The sequence below is a fragment of the Arachis stenosperma genome, chromosome 8 (assembly GCF_014773155.1).
Source record: "Arachis stenosperma cultivar V10309 chromosome 8, arast.V10309.gnm1.PFL2, whole genome shotgun sequence".
Taxonomy (NCBI): Eukaryota; Viridiplantae; Streptophyta; class Magnoliopsida; order Fabales; family Fabaceae; genus Arachis; species Arachis stenosperma.
This window is the reverse complement of record NC_080384.1, coordinates 9,954,841-9,975,004: the sequence shown is the minus strand read 5'-3', so window position 1 is coordinate 9,975,004 and position 20,164 is coordinate 9,954,841. Positions and strand designations below refer to the sequence as shown.

At 28.7% G+C, this 20,164-nt stretch overlaps 1 protein-coding gene across 1 annotated transcript; it reads left to right on the top strand.

Annotated features, from left to right (window-relative positions):
* The first annotated feature begins 9,117 nt into the window (after positions 1-9,117).
* LOC130946865 (splicing factor SF3a60 homolog) lies at positions 9,118-13,898 on the top strand. Its single transcript, XM_057875748.1, has 12 exons — positions 9,118-9,450; positions 9,551-9,667; positions 9,882-9,986; positions 10,418-10,560; positions 10,664-10,760; positions 11,417-11,581; positions 11,794-11,865; positions 12,074-12,232; positions 12,372-12,449; positions 12,652-12,780; positions 12,975-13,121; positions 13,357-13,898. The coding sequence occupies exons 1-12, from the start codon at positions 9,277-9,279 to the stop codon at positions 13,501-13,503; spliced, it is 1,533 nt and encodes a 510-aa protein (XP_057731731.1). The 5' UTR covers positions 9,118-9,276; the 3' UTR covers positions 13,504-13,898.
* Positions 13,899-20,164: the final 6,266 nt, after the last annotated feature.

The window sequence follows — 20,164 nt, the reverse complement described above, 5'->3', positions numbered from 1 at the left end:
GGCCCCAATTTTCCAGTTCAGCCCGCTTTTTTTGGCGGGTTACGCGGGCCGGTCCGGCGGGTTTAAGCCCGTTTGCCACCCCTACTTAAATGATATAATCTCTCCATACTCAATTAAGAGTTTGCAGATTCGAGTCTCTTATATTTGGTAAAAAAAATTATTAGTTAATATACATTAAAATATAACATATATATTAAAAACTGATAAAATTAATATATATATATATATATATATATAATATAATATTGTTTTGTTAATCTTAATATATTATGATTGGTGTTGTCATTAGTTAAATCTTTTATCTTTCATAAATAAAAATAGAAGTTTATTGGATGAAAAAATTATTTGCTTTTAATTTCTCACATCTCAGTACCATTAGAATCTTGAATCACGAGTTGTCCTAGAATAATTTTTTTATTCATTTGACTCCTTTGTATATTTGGTGGCATGCGGTTGTTGGTAATACTTAGATTTAATAACATGCAATATATCATCTTCAATCCCAACAGAAAAAGAATCGATCTCAGCCATTTATTTTGTCTTTTCTTTTCCATTATTTGAATATGTATTTAACAGCGTCGATTCTCTCAAAGATATTTTATCATTTCAGCATAAACAACAGAAGAGTACTTTAGAATTAAAAAAAGAACAGAACACTTACACTTTAGAGCGTTTACAATGTTTTACATACACATCATCAATCATCAATAATATTTAAATCTAACCTATTTAAATTGAAAAAGTAGTTTACTCATTTATCTATTTAAATAAATATTTAAAATTTTATTTTATATATATAATAAATTATTAATTAATAACAAAATTTTAAATAAAATTTTAATTTATGATAAATTAATTTTATTCTATTAAAATTAACAAATACAATAAAAAACATATATATAAATTTGAATAATTAATTTGCTTTAAATTGAAATGTATTTTTCTTTTATATATATAAGATAGAATTAATTACACATTTTTCAATTACTAAATAATACATAATTTATATTAAAATTTAGTTAACATGTGTTTTGAAAACACATGGTAAGTTTATCATTAGCAAAAAGTTTTAAATTTTTTTCTTTAATAAATACAAAATAAATATATTAAAAACTTAAATTTTTTATATTTTTAATAAAAAATTTTCAATTTATAATTTTAATCTATACCTTTAAAACACATAATAAATAAATTCTTTAAAGTATCTTACTAAAATATCTCTGATTTTGTCCATTTTTAAAAAAACACTAATTCCTACTAATTAATTATAACAATAAATGTATACAGATTTGATGATTATATCATTTAAAAGAAAACTAATTTGGTTTGTCTTATTAAAAATGAGATCATTACAAATATATTTACATTTCAAAGATTCAACCTTAATTATGTTAGGATATATTTTATATTAGGATATACGTGTATATATATTGATATTCTTTGATGTTGTTTTATTATTTTTTATTTGTTCATCATATATAAATAGGTAGTACATTATATTATATTTGACACATTTAATATACAAATTATTAGTGATTGAAGAGTATATATATATATATAGAGAGAAGATTCCCTCGGATAATAATTAATTATCAGTACTTTCTTGACATTTAAGAATAATGTCATTTAATTTGAGATCTTTTGCTCTATTATTTTAAAACTGATAATGTATGTTAGAAAAAGAATAAAAAATTAATTTAAATATTTTAATTTATTTTATTTAATATTTATTAATAAATAAAATAAATTTAAACTATTTTTAGTTAATATTTTTTATCATTAAATATTTCTATTTTAAAACTATGTTCAACCACTCATGTAATAAAAAAACCAAGCATTAATTAATAGACTCACTGAAATATCTTCGGTTGTACTTAATTATTGGAGTCACTTGCTAATAATATGGAGTAAATTTCATATTTTAATTACTTAATAAATAATTATTGAAAAATATTAAATTCTTAATTATATCAATTATTAAGAGTACAACTCCGTCTTAATTAAGTTAATTTTTAATTAAATTAGATCTACTGAGCCATGTTTTCCAGTTATTCACTTGACAAAATCCTATATTTTTATCAATAATTTAACTTGATTTGTGAAATAGATCGTATACATGTGTGAATATCTTTGTCCAGATTCTTGGACCTACACTTGCTCTTTATTTGTTTTTCTTGCTATCACTTGGAAACACTTCCTACAATTATTGATGGCCCTACTAATTTCTACTCATGTATGATGCAATGCATATATACAATACATTATGATAGAAAAAGAAAACAAATATGGGTTTTATTATATGTTAAGGTTATCAATAGTATTTTTTATTAAAAATATACCCATTCACCTTATTCTTCTTTAAATTTAGATTTTCAGAAAAAAGTAACTTTATAACATAATAATATATAACACCTTATCTAATTCAATATTATTAGCAAATCACTTACATATAAATATTCGACAATTATTTTTGAATATGAAAATAATGTATATATAAACTTCACATCTTTTAAAAATATAATCTCAAAATAATTTATAAATATGAAATAATACTCACTTTTTGAACTAATTTTTAAAATTGAATTAGTATCACTTAATTTTAATTTTAATATTTTTATAAAAAATAAAAATTTTAAAAATGTTACTAATAATAACTCTAACATATATTTTTAAAAAATAAATTTAATTATTTTGTTAGTTTTTATAATTTCACTAAATTTATTATTAGGTCTTTAAACTATTTTTCTTTTCAATTGTGTTCTTACGTTATTCTTAATTTTGTAATTGGATCCTTTTTATGTCAAAATTATTAAACTTAACGTAATATTTTTTTAAAAAATATATGTAGTCAAAGATCTAATTAAGTTTTTAATTGTGAATACTTTTAATTTGCAGAAAATATTAAGTTAATTCTATCGTTTTGTACATTAAAAATAATCTAATTATAAAATAAAAAATAGTATACATATTTAATTAAAAAAATATATAAAAACGTAATTGTAAATTTAGTGAAACTACACAGATTAATAAAATAATTAAACCTAAAAAATATAGTTGTTAACTAAACCTAGCAAAAATTAAACCCATGATACCGCAGCTGGTTGGCTGGTTTTATCGTTAGGTCAAAAGCTCTATGAGAAGAAACAACATTAAAAATAGAACAAGGTTATTTTCTACGAAAGAGGAGTATTAACTATTAAGTAAAGCCCCATGTTTGTGTCGGTCGCCACTTCATGCATAGTTTTTTTTTTCAATTATACATAATTGTTTACTATTAATTCAAAACTTCCAATTCAATGAAACATAAAATAAAATGAAATAAAATAAATTAAAGGAAGAGGGTTAATCAAATAACATACACATGAGGCATCATATTATGCGGCCTCTCGAAGCAGTTGCATTCATGTATGTGTTTTCGTTGAGTATTATTTTATTATAATACCATATAATAAAAGTTGAATAATGTTAAAGTTGCCAATTGTTTTGAGTTATTGATAAATGCTAGAATCCATGGATGACATAGCAGTGACATTGAAGTAATCGACCATATTAATATATGGAGCTTTACCTTTCTAGGTGAGAGTGATGTATAGTGATTAGTGATGATATATATTTTTATTTAAATATATTCACCACCATTGGCTGGCAACAATTGCCATTTTAATTCCAAAACTTATTATCTAATCATGCTTTTATTTATATTATTAAAATAATATTGTTTAATATTTAAATATTATGTATATTACTAATGATAATGTATCTGCTATTATGTAGTTTTTAATTTTTATTCTTATTCTTATTACTGCATATATGGGGCTCACTGAATTGGAGACACGAATTTTCAAATTTCTTCCGTATGAAAAGATTGTTATTAATACATTTGTCTGTCTGATAAGTTGAGGAGCTAACTTATCCTATGACTTTCATTTTGTACTCTTTCGCCAACTCCAAAAGACACATGCAAACATATATATTGAATTACATAAACTACTTTGATCTGATTTAAAATTTAATTTGCTTCGTATTGCTTCACGTATTTTAAGAAATTTTCTAATAATAATTCATGAATATAATTTTGTCTTAATATATAGGTGTTACACATATAAAGCAGTATACATTATAGAGAGAGAAAAGCTAAGCCTCCATCGTAAAACCTGACAGAGCATAGGATAATGATGGCAACGAGAAAAGATAATGCAGAAACTTATATTAGAATAAAGATAAATATTAGGTGATTAATTTTTTAATTTTATTTTATATTTAAATCAATATTAATAAGTACAAGAAATTAATTTTTAATTAATAGACAATTTTTTTATTATAAAATTATTTTTTAATCTTCCACCTCGCATCCTAAAAGATTTAGAATTTACGGTATAAAATTTAGAGTTTAAAATTTATGATTTAGAGTTTAATATAGCCGACCAACAATAGTGATGCAACTGTAGTTGGTAGTAGTAGTGAGCAGCGACTAAGTAAATGGTAAAGTTATGGTGCTAAAAAATATTGGTTGATATTAATTAAAAATAATTAATTTTGCAATTTGATTAATTAAATCACAATAAAAAATAATTATAGAAAATTAATTTTTGATTAATAAAAATATTAGTTAATATTTTTTAATTTATAAAATTTTTATTTTAACTCTCGTTTTTTGGAGAGTTTATTAGGATCTAAAATTAGGATTTAAAATTTATATTTTTAAAATTTAAATTTAAGATTAAAAATAATTATTAAAGATTACCTGAAACAAACTAAAAATAATTAATTTATAATTCAACTCTTATTATCATGAAACAAAGTATTTTTGGAATAAGATTAAATGGATGGGGATATGCAGCAAAATTAAATGTATTCATTTTTTAAAATATAAGTCTATATATATATATATATATATATATATATATATATATATTAGCATGCAAATATAAGTGAGGGGGTGCTGGGGAAGGCTCTATGTTCTCCCAAGATTCTTTAAAGCTCAAAAGCAGAGATTTTGATTCCTTGACAACAAATCATGTCCTGATGAATTTATTTTAGTTTATAATTTACTAAAAAGGTACTAAGTACTAACACATTTTTTTTAAATTAAAAAGGATCCTAATATTGTTTGTGTCAACTGTCAAGCCAATTTTTTTTCTGGTAAGTTGCAATTTAATAGTTAAATGTTCCAAAATATACATTACAAATTTATAAGTGTAATAATCCATATCATATACGTGATAAAATTAAAATTATAATTTTAAATTTTTTGTTAAGATTAATTTAAATTATAATAATTTGATTAATAAAAATGTAATATATTATGTATTGTTTGTTTTTTCTTAATTTAGTATTAAATGTATTAATTCTAAAATAGTTATTAATTAGTTTTAGTAATTTATCTTTTTTAATAAATTAAATATATATACTCAATGTGACAATAAATAACGTAGTAATACTTAGACCCACTAACAAATTTTTATATATTGTTTTACTGTCAAGTAAGAACATATCAAAATCAACTCAAAATAAATAATAAATTATTAGAGAATTCTAATATACAAAATTCTTTAATAAACAATAAATAATTTAAACCCACTCAAAAATAACTCAACACTTTTCTTTGATACCTGTAAAATATATACCTGAAATAATATTATATCAATGTTAGTATATAGTTTTACAATCATCGACCGTATTTACTATACGTGACTTTTTTTTAAAAGTTATTCTACATACGTGTACAGTCAAAACATAAATTACTGAACTTTATTTTATTTTTCTAAATTACTATAATTATGCATTATTCATTAAATGTTACTTGTAATATAATTGTAATATTGTAATATAATTATAATAAAGATATTTTTCTAAAATAAATTTAGAAGAGAGAATAGTGCTTTCATTTTGGTAAAAAAATAAATTCATAAAAAATTAACACTTCATTTTTATTAGTTGATAATATATTAAATATTGATTTTATATAATTATAATAAAAATATTTTTTGCATTCTCATAACTATATTTTATCAAAAAAAAAACAAGTAATAGACGACAAATGAACGTGATTAGTGACTACATTTAATAAAAGAAAACCAAAGAAAAAAAAGTTAAAAATATATAATAGAATCTAATAAACTAACCAATAACTCAGAAAATTAATAGAAGACTAAATTATAATATATATTTTTAAGATTCTTTGTTTTTTGTTCAGAGGTCATTTGGAAAAGCTTTCAATTGGATGGACTATATTCTGTAATTATTTAATTAACAAACATAATATCTTACTTAAACATATGAGATCCTAAATTCAATATGTTGTCTTTGATTTACTATTATATAAGAAAAAGAAAAAGAAAAAGAAAATACACTTTGCAAATTGCAAACATTGGAAGCATGTATATATCATACAAGCCTACAACTTAAATGAAGTGGTAGGTGGTGGTTATTATTTATTTATTTATTCTGGGTTATTTGGTTGGTAGGTTGTTTATCTCAGTGCATGCTTGTGCTTCGAAATATGTTGACCAAATTTACTAGCATTCGTTAGCTGAGAAACTTTTCAACTAGCTTTGTAGGAACTTGAAATTAAGATTATTATTGTGACAGAAAAAAACTAATTAATTCAGTATATATAGTAAAAATAAAATTTTGTAATATATATTATTTCAGTTTGAAAATAGTATTCCAATTTAGAGATTTTATTTTGTTAAGAAATGTTTATTTATTAAAAAAATTTAAATGATTTAATTGTTTTTTCTTTCTAGATCATTCTCCTATATGTTGATAAAGAGATCGAAGAATAATAATAAAAATAATAAAATAATATATATGTTATGAGAGCTTTTTTTCTGTAAATTATACCTATAGTTTTTTATAACATTCATTTTTTTAACAACGTTGCCATACTCAATTTAATCAAAGGTTAAAAAGAAATCCAAATCAAGCAAAAAAATTACATATAGTCTCACTGACATAATAATATCAAAATAATGAAAATATATGAGGTAAAATTCAAGATCGATCATAATTATCACGGGTGAACTATTTTACCAACCTGGTTGACAAATAAATAGTACACCTTTAAATTTTATATTCTTTGTTGTCCGTAGCGGTTGATTAGTCAAAACCAACTTTAATTTGTTTCTAATAATAATAATAATATTTTTTTTATATTGTGAGTATAAAGAATCTTATATAATCATTCAATCTGAATAATATATTTAAATGGCTTTTGAATAATTAATTTGAAAATGAGTTATTTAACTATACTAATATATGATTGAATGTTTATGACTTTATGTAAAACACTTTAATAATAATAATAATAATAATAATAATAATAATAATAATGAGGGAGCAACATATTGAAGTGTTTATTTATTACTTTTTGTTTGGTATTGATATTCGAATTGGAAGAGGGGGCGCGTGGGGCGTGGTCATGATATTGAAATGTTTATAATCGCACCTACTTTTACGTTGGGCCATAACACTCATTTCCTACTTTACTGTGGAAGATTCAATAGGGGAATAGACACATTAGTAGTTATGTTATGTGACATATGATATTTTGATAAGAGGTCTATCTATCTGCACTTCCATATGATAGGTAAGGTAACTCACATGCTCAATCAAAGAATCATTCATAACATTTTTACAGAATGTTTTTTTGGGTTGGCAAATAATTTAGATTTTTGAGACTTGATATAAATTAAAATTGAAAACAAATATTAGACTGAGTCTTAGACATAGTCACTTGAAAATGATATGCTACTATGTTTTATTTTATGCCATTTTTTTTAACAAATATTTATAGGTATTAGTTATTCTCATGGAAATAAATAATATAGTATTCCCATGATTTGATAAAATTTAATTATTCCTTGTTGGGGTTGAAAATGAAATATTCTCATAAAATAGAAATATATTATAACGTTTCTCAATTATGTTGGGTGATAATGAACTAAATAATTTCTTAATGTATTTATAAGTGACAAATAGTTTTTTTATTTAACAAATGATTTGTATATTAGGTATGATTTTTTTTTGTAGAAACAAGATAATTATTTAGAAAGTATATATAAAAATTAAAACAAATTAGGTTTCTAGATATATATTTTTTTATTATTATTCTTTAAATTTGTCATTGACAAAAAAACCAAAAAAAAAAATCTTAAACTAAAATACTAAATTTTAAATTTGAAAAGGTTTCAATTTTCTAAGAATATTTGAAAAAAAAATGTATCAAAATCTGATATATAAAATCCTTCTTGAGAATATATATAATATTTAGTTATTTTATCACATTTTTAATATTTTAAGAATTTATTCTGTCATCCATATTTTTTAATATTATTTTTATTAACATTATAAATTTTTAGATATTATGTCGAAAATATACATTGTCACCAAGCCAAAGTTACACTTGAAGGGACATTGATTCTTTGTTTCAAAGAAAGGTGGCATTGAAAGATGATAGACAAGTGTGACTTCTCACTTTGGTAATGGTAGATAGGAACCAGCAGGAAATACATGCTCTGCCAATAAAGCACACAACACTAAAAAGCGTGCTTTGATTCACAGTTGCACCTTCACACATACACATACATAACACATGGTTGTTGGGACACTCAAAAAGCATATGTCATTTTCCCAGAAGAAAAAAAAAAGGTGGAGGAGGAAAACATATCATCAATTTGGAATTTTGCACGTTTCTTACTTTGACCAACCAAAAGAGTAAAAATAATCATCATTAAGTTTTGTTTTTTGGTCATTAAGTTGAATCGAGAGTGAAAATTTATATGCAGTTGATTTGATGTGAAATTGTTAGTTAAAAATCGTTAGATAATAATTTAGCCAAACATATTAAATTAATTAGTGATTTTCAACTAATAACTTCACATGAAAATAATAAATGTAGGTAAGTCTTTACCTTAATCAAAAGCTACCTTCAATTGAAGATGGTAGTGAGGTAGGTAAAGCACACCTACCCCTTCTCTCTCGCGCGCTCTTTTTTTTTTATGACCTAGATTATGAAAAATTTCATATTGGGCTAGTTATAATGTCTGGTCATTTTATGTCTGTTAATTTGAAAACAGAAAGCCGATTGGGCTAGACACGTGAGGCCCATAAATTAATCAACTAGATCTGCTAAAGAAAGAAAAAAAAGGTTGGCGGTGGCAGAAGGCACGACGCCGTACGAGGGTTTTTCATTTCCCCTTTTGTGCGGTGTTTGTTTCTTGTTGATTTGTGAGAGCAGGTGGTGGTGGAGCTGAAGAGTGAGTGTGAAGAAAGATGTCGTCGACGCTTCTGGAAGTGACACGTGCCTCGCACGAGGAAGTGGAACGGTTGGAAAGGGTGATAGTGAAGGACCTTCAGAATGAGCCAGCTTCCAATAAAGACCGCTTGTTTCAGAGCCACCGCGTTCGGAACATGATTGACACCATTACTTCCACCACACACAAGCTTGTAAGTTCTTCTCTCAAACCCTAATTATTCTCTTTATCCTTTTCTTTGAAGCTGGAATTTTGATTTGATTCGTTTTTTTTTAATTTATTTTATTTTCCAGATTGAGATATATGAGGATAATGACAATGCCAGGAAGGACGAGATTGCTGCACTCGGAGGTCAAACTGCTACTGGAGTCAACAATGTATTTAGTGCGTTCTATGATCGTCTCAAAGAGGTTATTCCTTTTTTATTTTCTTTTCTTAGGATTCATTTATTTATTTTATATGGAGAGGTTTAAGTTGGCTCGTTTTTTTTTTTAGAAGTTACTGGATAATTGAACATGCTGAAGCTGATTTCACTATTTTATTATTCTGTTGATCGTAATTGTTAGTTCATGCTTATGTATGTTTTGTAAATTGGTTTATATGGTGATGTGTGCGCGTGTGCAGATAAGAGAGTATCACAGGAAGCACCCGGTTGCCCGGGTTGTTGATGCTAATGATGATTATGAAGCACTCCTTAAAGAAGAACCTCAAATTGAGTTTAGTGGAGAGGTCTGTCATCTTTCCTGTCTCTCTCTCTTTAACCCTGACTATTATTGCAGTGATTGAAAGGGGAGACCAATGCACAGTTGCAAATTTTGTTTAGAGAATAGATATGTTTTTGTGATAATCAATGAGTGCACTGAATAACATGGAAAATATTAAGAACGATGTTTGCTTTAAGTGAGATTAAACCTGGGTTGGCAACATGGCGCGCAGATGAATATGCTATTCCCACACACACATACACACACACACAGTTGATTGAGCCTTTTGGTAGTCTGCATGTGTATGGAAAGCATGGAAGAGATCCTTCTGCAGGGTACCTTTTAGTTGGAGGCAATGAGTATGCAAAATGAAATATTATGTACTCTAGTGTTAGTTGAGATAATGTCACATTTCAACCTGATCTGGTTATTGATTCCGTGAATATTTTGTTCCAGGAAGCTTTTGGCCGATACTTAGATATGCATGAGCTGTACCATCAATATATCAATTCAAAATTTGGAGAGCCAATTGAGTATTCTGCGTATCTTGATATTTTCCCAGAGGCAGACAAGATTCCACGCAAGAAGAAAATGACAAGGTGATTGTTTCAATTGTTTTTATCATTTGACATCTGCATGCATCCTAGTCATTTTAATGGAATTTGCATATCTGTCTGAGCTTTTGCCTTTCAATTTCAACAGGCAGTACAGAGAATATATGGAGAATCTTTTGGAGTATCTTTTGTATTTTTTCCAGCGGACAGAGCCCCTGCAAGATGTTGATCGAATTTTCTCGAAGGTTGTTTAATTCTACATAATTTTTAGCTCAACTTTCTTTTTAAAGCAATTTCATTTAAGTTTTTTTTAGGTCTCCAAAAAGTAACGCTCTATGTAGTTCCAAGATTTTTGGAGTCCATACTTAAGAAATCTCCACTTTACATGATCTGAATTTTCACTTTATTGAAATCTAGTGTTATTTTTTTTAATTGTGAAAATGTATTCTGATTATTTTTTGTATTTCTTGTGTCAATCTATTCTATTTTTATATCCTTCTATTAATATACTTTTTTACTATATGAGAATGGATCAATCAACTTTTTCATGTAAGATACTTAAACCTGAATTCAAATTTTGAATTAGTGAAATAGTGCTGAAATCCCATACATGACTGGTGGAAATATGATCTTGAAATTAATTTTCAAAGGGATTCTATGATTTTAGTAGTTTATGCTGTCTTTCTATTCTCAAATACAGCTTACAATTGCCTTCTTCTGTAGTTCCTGCTTCATGTCTCAAGCCTGTTCCTTATTGTATTATCTGAAGTAATGCTGAGTTTAAATTGCATTATTATTGGCTTGCAAGAAATTTTCTAACAATTAACTTCAATACTTGTATGATTTTGTTTTATTGTGAGTTTTTTCTTTCTGGGATTGAGATCTAACATAGTTGTGGCAGGTAACAACTGAATTTGAAGAAAATTGGGCTGCTGGAAAGGTACACGGATGGGAGAATGAAAATCAGGAGAATGGACACGCACCTGCTCAGCATGCTGCACTTGATCTTGATTATTACAGTACAGTTGAAGAGCTGATGGAAGTGGGTCCTGAAAGGTTAAAGGAGGTACTATAAGACTAAATACTGTCTATGATCTATCCATCTATCTTTCAATATATCTAATCAAATTTCCTGTCCAGTTTCTACCATAGTATTAAAATATAATTAACTTAATGACTAGCAATGTTGAGTATCTTTCATTGGCACTCTTTGGTTTCAGTTATTTCTAGTGTTCTCATCATGTGTTCTTTTTTCTTCCCTGCTCCTTGATGTGGTAGGCACTTGCAGCATTAGGACTTAAGACTGGTGGCACCATTCAGCAACGCGCAGAGAGACTCTTCCTCACAAAGGTAATTTGTACTCCTTTATGAAGTAGAAGGATACACTTCCAGTGGCTTTTATATTCAAATCCTGTATGCTTCATCTCCAAATTTGGTTGATGCTTTTGCTCCTGGAATTTTTATTGAATTTGTTTTGCATTCTAATAAACTATGTCTGTACAATTTTGGTTGACTGACTGACATAACAAATTTTCTTTCGTTTTTGTTCATTATGCAGCACACACCTCTTGAAAAACTGGACAAGAAGCATTTCGCTAAGGGAGCACGTGCTTCAGAGAAAAAAGGGGTTGCTCCAGTTCCACAAGAAGATGCAAATTCAAAAGAAATTGCATTAATGGAGGCCAAAATGAAGAAGCTGTGTGATTTGTTAGAAGAGGTTTGTATCTGTTGCTTATTTCCTTTAATTATTCCTTTGATGTCTTAGTTTCAGTGGTTTGGGCATATTTATTAACCCTTGGTATAAAATGTTAACTTCTGTTCTATCTACTCATATAACTTTATTAACCTTTCTGCAGACTATTGCCCGAACAAAAGACAATGTCGTAAAGAAGCAAGCGCTGACGTATGAAGAAATTGAAGCAGAACGTGAGGAGGTGAGTGAAAGCTATTCAATAACCTCCAAAAGTTAAAAGAGATATATTACATTACGCAGAAGATAATTTCATATTTTTCGTCTGTTTACTGCCATTTAATTTTATTACTTGTTCCATCCAACTATACGCTTAAAAAAAAATTCAGGTGATTTGTACAATGTATAGCTCATATATGATTGCATTTACTTTTGATACTTGCCAGGAAGAGACACAAGAGGACACTGAAAGTGAAGATGAGGAGCAGCAGATATATAATCCCCTAAAGTTGCCAATGGGATGGGATGGGAAGCCCATACCTTACTGGTTGTATAAGTTGCATGGTCTTGGTCAGGTATCATTCATTTGTCTTTCACTTGGAAACTGAAACTCGTATGTTTCTCACTAGACATCTCAAGTAGTTGCAGGTAGAAAATGTTTCGCATTCAAAAGAGAGAGCTTATAGAAGTCAGTTAGTCAGTTATTGTTATAATCTATATGCCATCACAAGATACTTCCAGTATAAATAATATGATATGCATCCTGCAGGAATTTAAGTGTGAGATATGTGGGAACTACAGTTACTGGGGGCGTCGGGCTTTTGAACGTCATTTTAAAGAGTGGCGCCATCAGCATGGCATGCGATGCCTTGGTATACCAAATACCAAAAATTTCAATGAGATCACATCAATTGAGGTATTGCTTTTATTTTATTTTATTTGACTTTTGTATTTCCCTTGTCGTCATGTAGCATGGCATTAAAATGTCCAGTTAATGGTAGTGTACTAGTGTTTTAGTGCTGCCACCCCTTGGTCTTTTTATAATGCTCGACTTCAAATCGAATTTAGCTTACTTTCACCATGAAATCTATTCTCTGGGAGTCTGCAGTTCTCCTTAATTTCCCCCTCACTGGTAACATTGTGTGATACAGGAAGCAAAGGAACTTTGGAAGAAGATACAGCAAAGACAAGGAGTGAACAAGTGGCGCCCAGATTTGGAAGAAGAGTACGAAGACAAGGAAGGGAACATCTATAATAAGAAGACGTACACTGATTTACAGCGCCAGGGACTCATATGAAGAGAAAGAAGCTTTGACATTCCTTTGGTGCTGGCTCTGAGAAGCCAAAACAACTGTATTTTTTGTCAAGTTAATAGGCCAATGTTTGTAGCTGAATCAAATTGTTCACTAGCAGAGAGTAGAATGGGGGTAAACAAGGATCATTTTCTAGCGGATTGGGTTACACTTTCCTAAGTTTTGATCGTTAGTCTGACCAGAAGGTTGTAACAGTGTGTTCTCTACTTCTCTTTGGTGCTATTAAATATCTCTTAGTTTGTTGTAGATTCGGTGAAAGATCTCGTCATGGTACTCCACATGAACAAAATGGGGTAGTGGTTGGAGTAGTATTGAATGGGCACCATACTTATCTCTATTAATTTAAGGTGCTAAACCATAAAAAATTATTTGTTCATTAATGTCCTTCCATACGCATAAAGTATCTAGGGATTCAAATGGTAAATTAAGTGTCCACCCAAAAATAATATTTCTTTCAAATTCTAGAATTATATGCTTATCTGTGGAGCTTTTGGACTCCGTATATATTATTTACGGTTTTAAACTCATTAGAAAAAGATAGACTTGAGATGATAAATACTTCGAGAAGGTCTATTTTGGAGTAAATTTATACGGAATTTCACATTGGATGTTTTCTTGGCAAATTTTTTATTTCTAAAAGTTTTTGAAAAGTATTATGATATTCTCGTCAAATATATTATTTCTTTGTTGAATTAATTTTTTAATATACGTGTTAGATAAATGTATTCTAATAAAATTTATTACATGACAGTTAAATCTTTAAACGAGGGAGAGATCCATCTATTTAACTGTGTAATTCTCACATTTTCAAAATAATAAAAATTCAATGAAAATAAAAGAATTTGATGCTTTGGTAATTAACAAAAGATTGATAAGAAATCAAGCTCGGATCAAGATTGTTATAAGAGAGTTTTATAAAGATTTATATCATCATGAGAGATTATTAGTTGTGGGATTTAAGAACCGACTGGTGAATCGGATTGATGAAGAAGAGTCTGTAGCATTGGAGAGAATACCAACAATGGAGGAGATTAGAGAAGAGGTTTTGCGTTTAGAATTGTAAATCATCTAAGGCTTCAGGAAGTGATGGGTATAATATAAATTTCATTAAGAAGTGTTGAGATGAGATTGGTCCAGAGTTCACGACAGCTGTACTAGATTTTTTTCGGTCATCAAGGTTGTCTTCTGACTCCAATATTACTTGGGTGACCCTTGCACCTAAGTACACGGGAACAAAGGAGATCAAGGACCTCCGGTCGATCAGCATGGTAAGTTGCGTGTACAAAGTAATTTCCAAAGTGATGGTTAGAAGGATGAGATCAGTGATGCCAGGTATAGTAGGGGAGACTCAGAGCGCATTTGTGAAGGGTCGGAAAATACATGATGGGGGCACTTATTGCATGCGAAACAAAAAAAAAAAGCGACAATCATTTAGACTTTCAGAAGGCTTATGATCAGGTAAAATGGAGTTTTGTGAATATTGTGCTACAGAAGATGAGCTTTGGTTGGAGATGGAGGAAATGGGTTAAGGAGTGTGTTGGTATAGCGTCTATGTTGATCCTGATAAATGGCTCACCATCTAAACCTTTTAAGATGGAGAGGGGTTTGAGACAAGGTGATCCACTGTCTCCTTTTTTTGTTTTGTTTTGGTTGTTGATGTTTTGCATAGGATGGTAGAGGAGTCAGTCAGGAACAGACATATTTTGCCGCGGCTGGTTGGTAAGGACAATATAGAGTTCTCACATATCCAATTTGCAGATGACATTATATTGTTCTGTCCACCCGATGAGGAGACAATCAGAAATTATGCCAGGTTGCTAAGGTGTTTTGAGGTGATGTCGGGGTTAATTATTAACTTTGATAAATTAAGTTTAATCCCAATCAATTGTGAATAGCAGTGGACTCACAACATATGCAACTTACTGGGACGTAAGGAGGCTAACCTTCCAGTTAAGATATCTTGACATTTCTTTAGGAGCGAACCCAAGGCTGGTCAAGACTCGAAAATCGATAATTGATAAGGTTGAGGAGAAGTTCAGCTTTTGGAAGGCAAAAGTGCTCAATAATGTGGGTAAGTTAGTTCTTATTAAATCTGTGTTGTGAATAGCTTGTCGGTATACTATTTGAGCCTGTATAAGATGTCGAAGGCAGTGGTAGAAAAGTTGATCTCATTGCAGAAAAAATTTCTATAGAGCAAGGAGGAAGGTAGAAATAGTTTAGCACTAGTTAAGTGGGAAGTGATTCAGGCCCTTAAAAAGGTGGGTGGGTTGGGGTAGGTGATGCCGTGATTAGAAACAATGCACTCCTTTTCAAGTGGTGCTGGCATTTTTCAAAAGAGGAGTATCTATTATGCAAGAAAGTTGTATCATCCTGCTATAACTTGAACCCAAATGATATGTTATCAGTTCAGACATTACCTATTAGAGGGGGTCCATGGAAGGATATCTGTCAGTTAAAGTTCAAGGATAGTAATGTGAGAGATAAGATGATTGTTGGGTTGTCTATGGAGGTGGGTGATAGAAGGAGAACTCGATTTTGGGAAGATGTTTGGTTATAAAGTGGTTCGTTAAAGATGAATTTTCTGAGACTTTTTTCTGTTTCAAACCAAAGAGGATATGTCATAAGAGCTTGTGAATTTTGGGATGGATTAGAGTGGATTTTGAACTTCCAGTGGAGACAAGATATATACCAATGTGAGTTGAAATTAGTGGATTAATTGTATGAGACTTTAAGGCCTGTAAAGCTAGCATATGATAATCAAGACAGAGTTGTTTGAAAGTTTGACAATGAAGGTATTTTTTCAACTAACTGTTTTGTTCAGGTGATGCAGTCAGAAACTCTCCCGGAGGATATCACCAGCTACAATTTCACCAGAACCATATGGAAAGGTTTGGTTCCGCTACGAGTGGAGCTATTTATTTTGTTTGCTTTGATAGGAAGAGTAAATATTAAAAAAATATTGCATAGATTGGGAATTATTAGTTATGGTGATAACATGTGTGTATTGTGTAAAAAAGACATTGAACATATTCACCACTTATTTCTTGGTTGTGAGTTTACTTAGCAGGTGTGGTGTCAATGGCTATCTGACTTTGGGAGATCGTGGTTTGTTCCGGGTTCACTAAAAAACATTTTGAGAGTTGGAAATGTGTTGTGAATAGAAAGGAGGAGCGCAATAAGTAGCCCATATGCTTCTTTGCGGTTATTTAAAACGTTTTGTTAGAGAGGATTAGACGGATTTTTAACAACAAAGAAGGGGGTGCATAAGAGGTGTTTTAGAAATCTTTAACCAGTCATAGAGAGTTAAGTAGTTGGATCCTTTTTATTGTTGATCGCAATACCAGAGATGACACTAGGGATAGTTTTTGTTTATATTTCTTTACATGTTGATGTTTGAAGTTTTAGTTCTTTTGTCACTCCATTATATTGTATTGAGTTCTCTTGTTAAAAAAAATTTTGAGTATTTCTTTCTAGCTGTACACTTGTTTAATCCAGGAAAGCCGAAAATGTTGTTGAAAGATGATTGGTGCTACAGTCGTTGCACTCAGTACCCCAAGAAGGACAAAGTTAAAAAGCGTTTATTATTCATGATGTGTCGAGTTGATTAATAATTTCTTTTCGAGGTATTTAAAAACAATAGCAAATTCTTCTCTCATTCAAACTATTTGGTTTACAATTAGAGCGGGAGTTAAACCCCACTTTGATCCCTAAAATTGGCGAGTTGTATTGATTTGGTCCCTGACTTCTCAATTGCCACAATTTGATTCTTTAGATTTAAAAAAATGCACCAATGTAGTTTCTCGTGTATCTTTCATCGTCGGAACTCAACAGTGTTAATGGCGTAGCTCAAGTCTTATCACGCTAGACATATTAAAACAACGTGATATGTATTTTAGCGCTAAAGAATGCACTAAATGACGTCGTTTGAGGGTTTGAACAATACTAAAAACGTTATACCCCTCCTTTTTAATATTGTTTAAACCCTGAAATAACATTATTTAGTGCTCTTTTAGCATCACAACGTGTACAACGTTGTTTTAATATATTTAACATGACAAAATTTGAACTATCTCACTAATGATATTTAGGAGGAATTATATTGGTACACTTTTTTAATTTAAAAGATCAAATTATAGCAATTAAAAAATTAAAGACCAAATTAATACAACTCATCTTTTGTAACTACAATGTTTGTTGTTGCACCTCTTGAGTGAATAATTGTGAAACTTAACTCCATTTAGTTTGACACATATGATATAAAATAGCTTTTATATGACAATCATATCATTAATTAGTTGATAAAATATTTTTTAATCTATATACTTACATAACATGTGTCCTTAAGATATATGATAAGTTTATCAATAAAAAATAAATATAAAATAAATATATTAAAAATTTTAATCTTGTATATTTTTAATAATTTATTTTTAATTTATAAATTTAATATATATTCTTAAAAGACAAGATAGATAAATCCTATTTTATATTATATTTATTATGTTATTTTTTATGTTGAATATTTTCATTATTTTTATACTTATTTTTTTAATTATCTATATATTTTCACTCATTTACATTATAACAAACATATGTAATTAGTTTTAGTTTAAAATTTATAATAATCTCGTGCATCACAAGAGTCACCCAAGATAAAGATAAACTAAGGACATTTTTTTGTCAGTATTATAAATCAGGATTACTATATATTCAAGTATTTTTTTCATCTAAGTTTATTCAAATAGATCCAACACCAACAAAAATCACTCTTATTAAAAGAGTTCATTACACGCGCTTTTTCTTCTTCTCCTCCTCCGCACTTCTTTCAAATATGCGCATACGTCCTCTTCTTCTTCTTTCAAATTCACGCATACCTCCTCTTCTTCTGCTTCTCCTCCTTTTCTTCTTTTTCTTCTTCTCCTCCTCTTTTGTTATCGTCATTACCAACAACACCAACATTTTACTAATGGATTAATTTTTCAATCGAATTGAATGGAATGCAATTGCTAAATTGAATTGAATGGACGCAGGTGTTTTGAATTGAATTGAATTGATAATCTCTAAATTATATACACAGGTGTTTTGAATTTGATTTTATATAATGGATAATGTTCTATTCATTTAGTACTATACAATTATTTTACCTTAATAACATATTCGGTTCATTATGCAGAAATCTGTTTTAAATTTAATTTTATATAATGGATAATATTCCGTTCATTTAGTACTATACAATTGTTTCACCTTAATAATATATTCGGTTCATTATGAATTGAATGGACTCGGTGTTCTGAATTGAATTGAATTGATAATCTCTAAATTGCAGACACATGTGTTTTGAATTTGATTTTATATAATGGATAATGTTCCGTTCATTTAGTACTATACAATTGTTTCACCTTAATAACATGTTCGATTCATTACGCAAAAGCCTGTTTTGAATTTAATTTTATATAATGGATAATATTCCGTTCATTTAGTACTGTACAATTGTTTCCCCTTAATAACATGTTCGATTCATTATGAATTAATTGAATTGTTTTGAATTGAACAAACGCATGTGTTTTGAATTGAATTGATAATTTTTAAGAGGAGAAGAAGAAAAAAAAGGAGAAGAAGGAAAGAAAAAAAAACCTGCATGTGCAAATTTAAAAGAAGAAGAAAAAGAAGAAAGATGAGAATAAGAAGGGAAGAAGAATCTGCACGAATTTGAAAGAAGAAGAAGAAAAAATACGAGAAGGAAGAGGAGAAAAAGAGAAAAAAAAAGGAGGAAAAAACGCGTGATTTAAAAGGTTAGAACAAGACCTAAATAAAGATTTTACTTAAATGTAAAACTTTATTCTTTATAAATAGGCTTGTAAAACTTTAAACCCCTACTCTTAAAAGAAAAAATAGAATGACAAATATAAGTTTAAATTTTAAATACAAAATGTGTAAAAAATCTTTAATCAATTTGATCTTTAAATAATAAATTTAAAAACTAATTATTTTTCCAAACAATACACAATGAATTATTTGTATAAAACTCTTCTGTACTGACAGTATATAAAAAAATAAATTATTTGTGTAAAACTCTTGGCTACTATTAGCATATGAAAATTAAATTCATATATTAAAATGAAACCCAGGTTATGAGCCTCACTAAACCTAAAACCCAGAAAATAAATGTCAATTCATCATTAATCATTAAAACAGGAGTATTATTCGGATAATTAAAGGAAGCAAGGTAATTTTGTAAGCTTGGGAAGAGACTAAAAATTATGGACGGCAAAAAACCAGACCCCTATAAATACAAAAATAAATTCTCTCTGATTCAATTGATAGCACATTTAATATTGTCAAGTATAACCTCTTATCATGTAAAACCAAGAAAAAACATATAAAAGAAAATATTCCATGCTAAAAAACCACTTTGAATTGAAAAAATCAATAAATAAAAACTCCATTCCCTATACCAGCTAAGATTTTATTTGAAAAAGGTTCTGTAAATGCATGAACCATGAGAACTGTAATCTTAGTGCATTTATGCAGGAGGAGAGAAACTCGGCGGAAAAAATACTTCATGTAATGCTCATGGAAAAATTTTAAATAGGGAGAATGCAATGCAGACACATGCATGCAGGGCTCTTCAAAACGCCATACTAGG

What these genes read in the sequence shown, in the direction of transcription:
- LOC130946865 (XM_057875748.1), top strand. Translation starts at nt 9,277, where the DNA reads ATGTCGTCGACGCTTCTGGAAGTGACACGTGCCTCGCACGAGGAAGTG. An exon ending in TTGATCGAATTTTCTCGAAG is followed by an intron (nt 10,761 to 11,416) that starts GTTGTTTAATTC and finishes TAGTTGTGGCAG; the next exon opens with GTAACAACTGAATTTGAAGA. An exon ending in TTGAAGCAGAACGTGAGGAG is followed by an intron (nt 12,450 to 12,651) that starts GTGAGTGAAAGC and finishes GATACTTGCCAG; the next exon opens with GAAGAGACACAAGAGGACAC.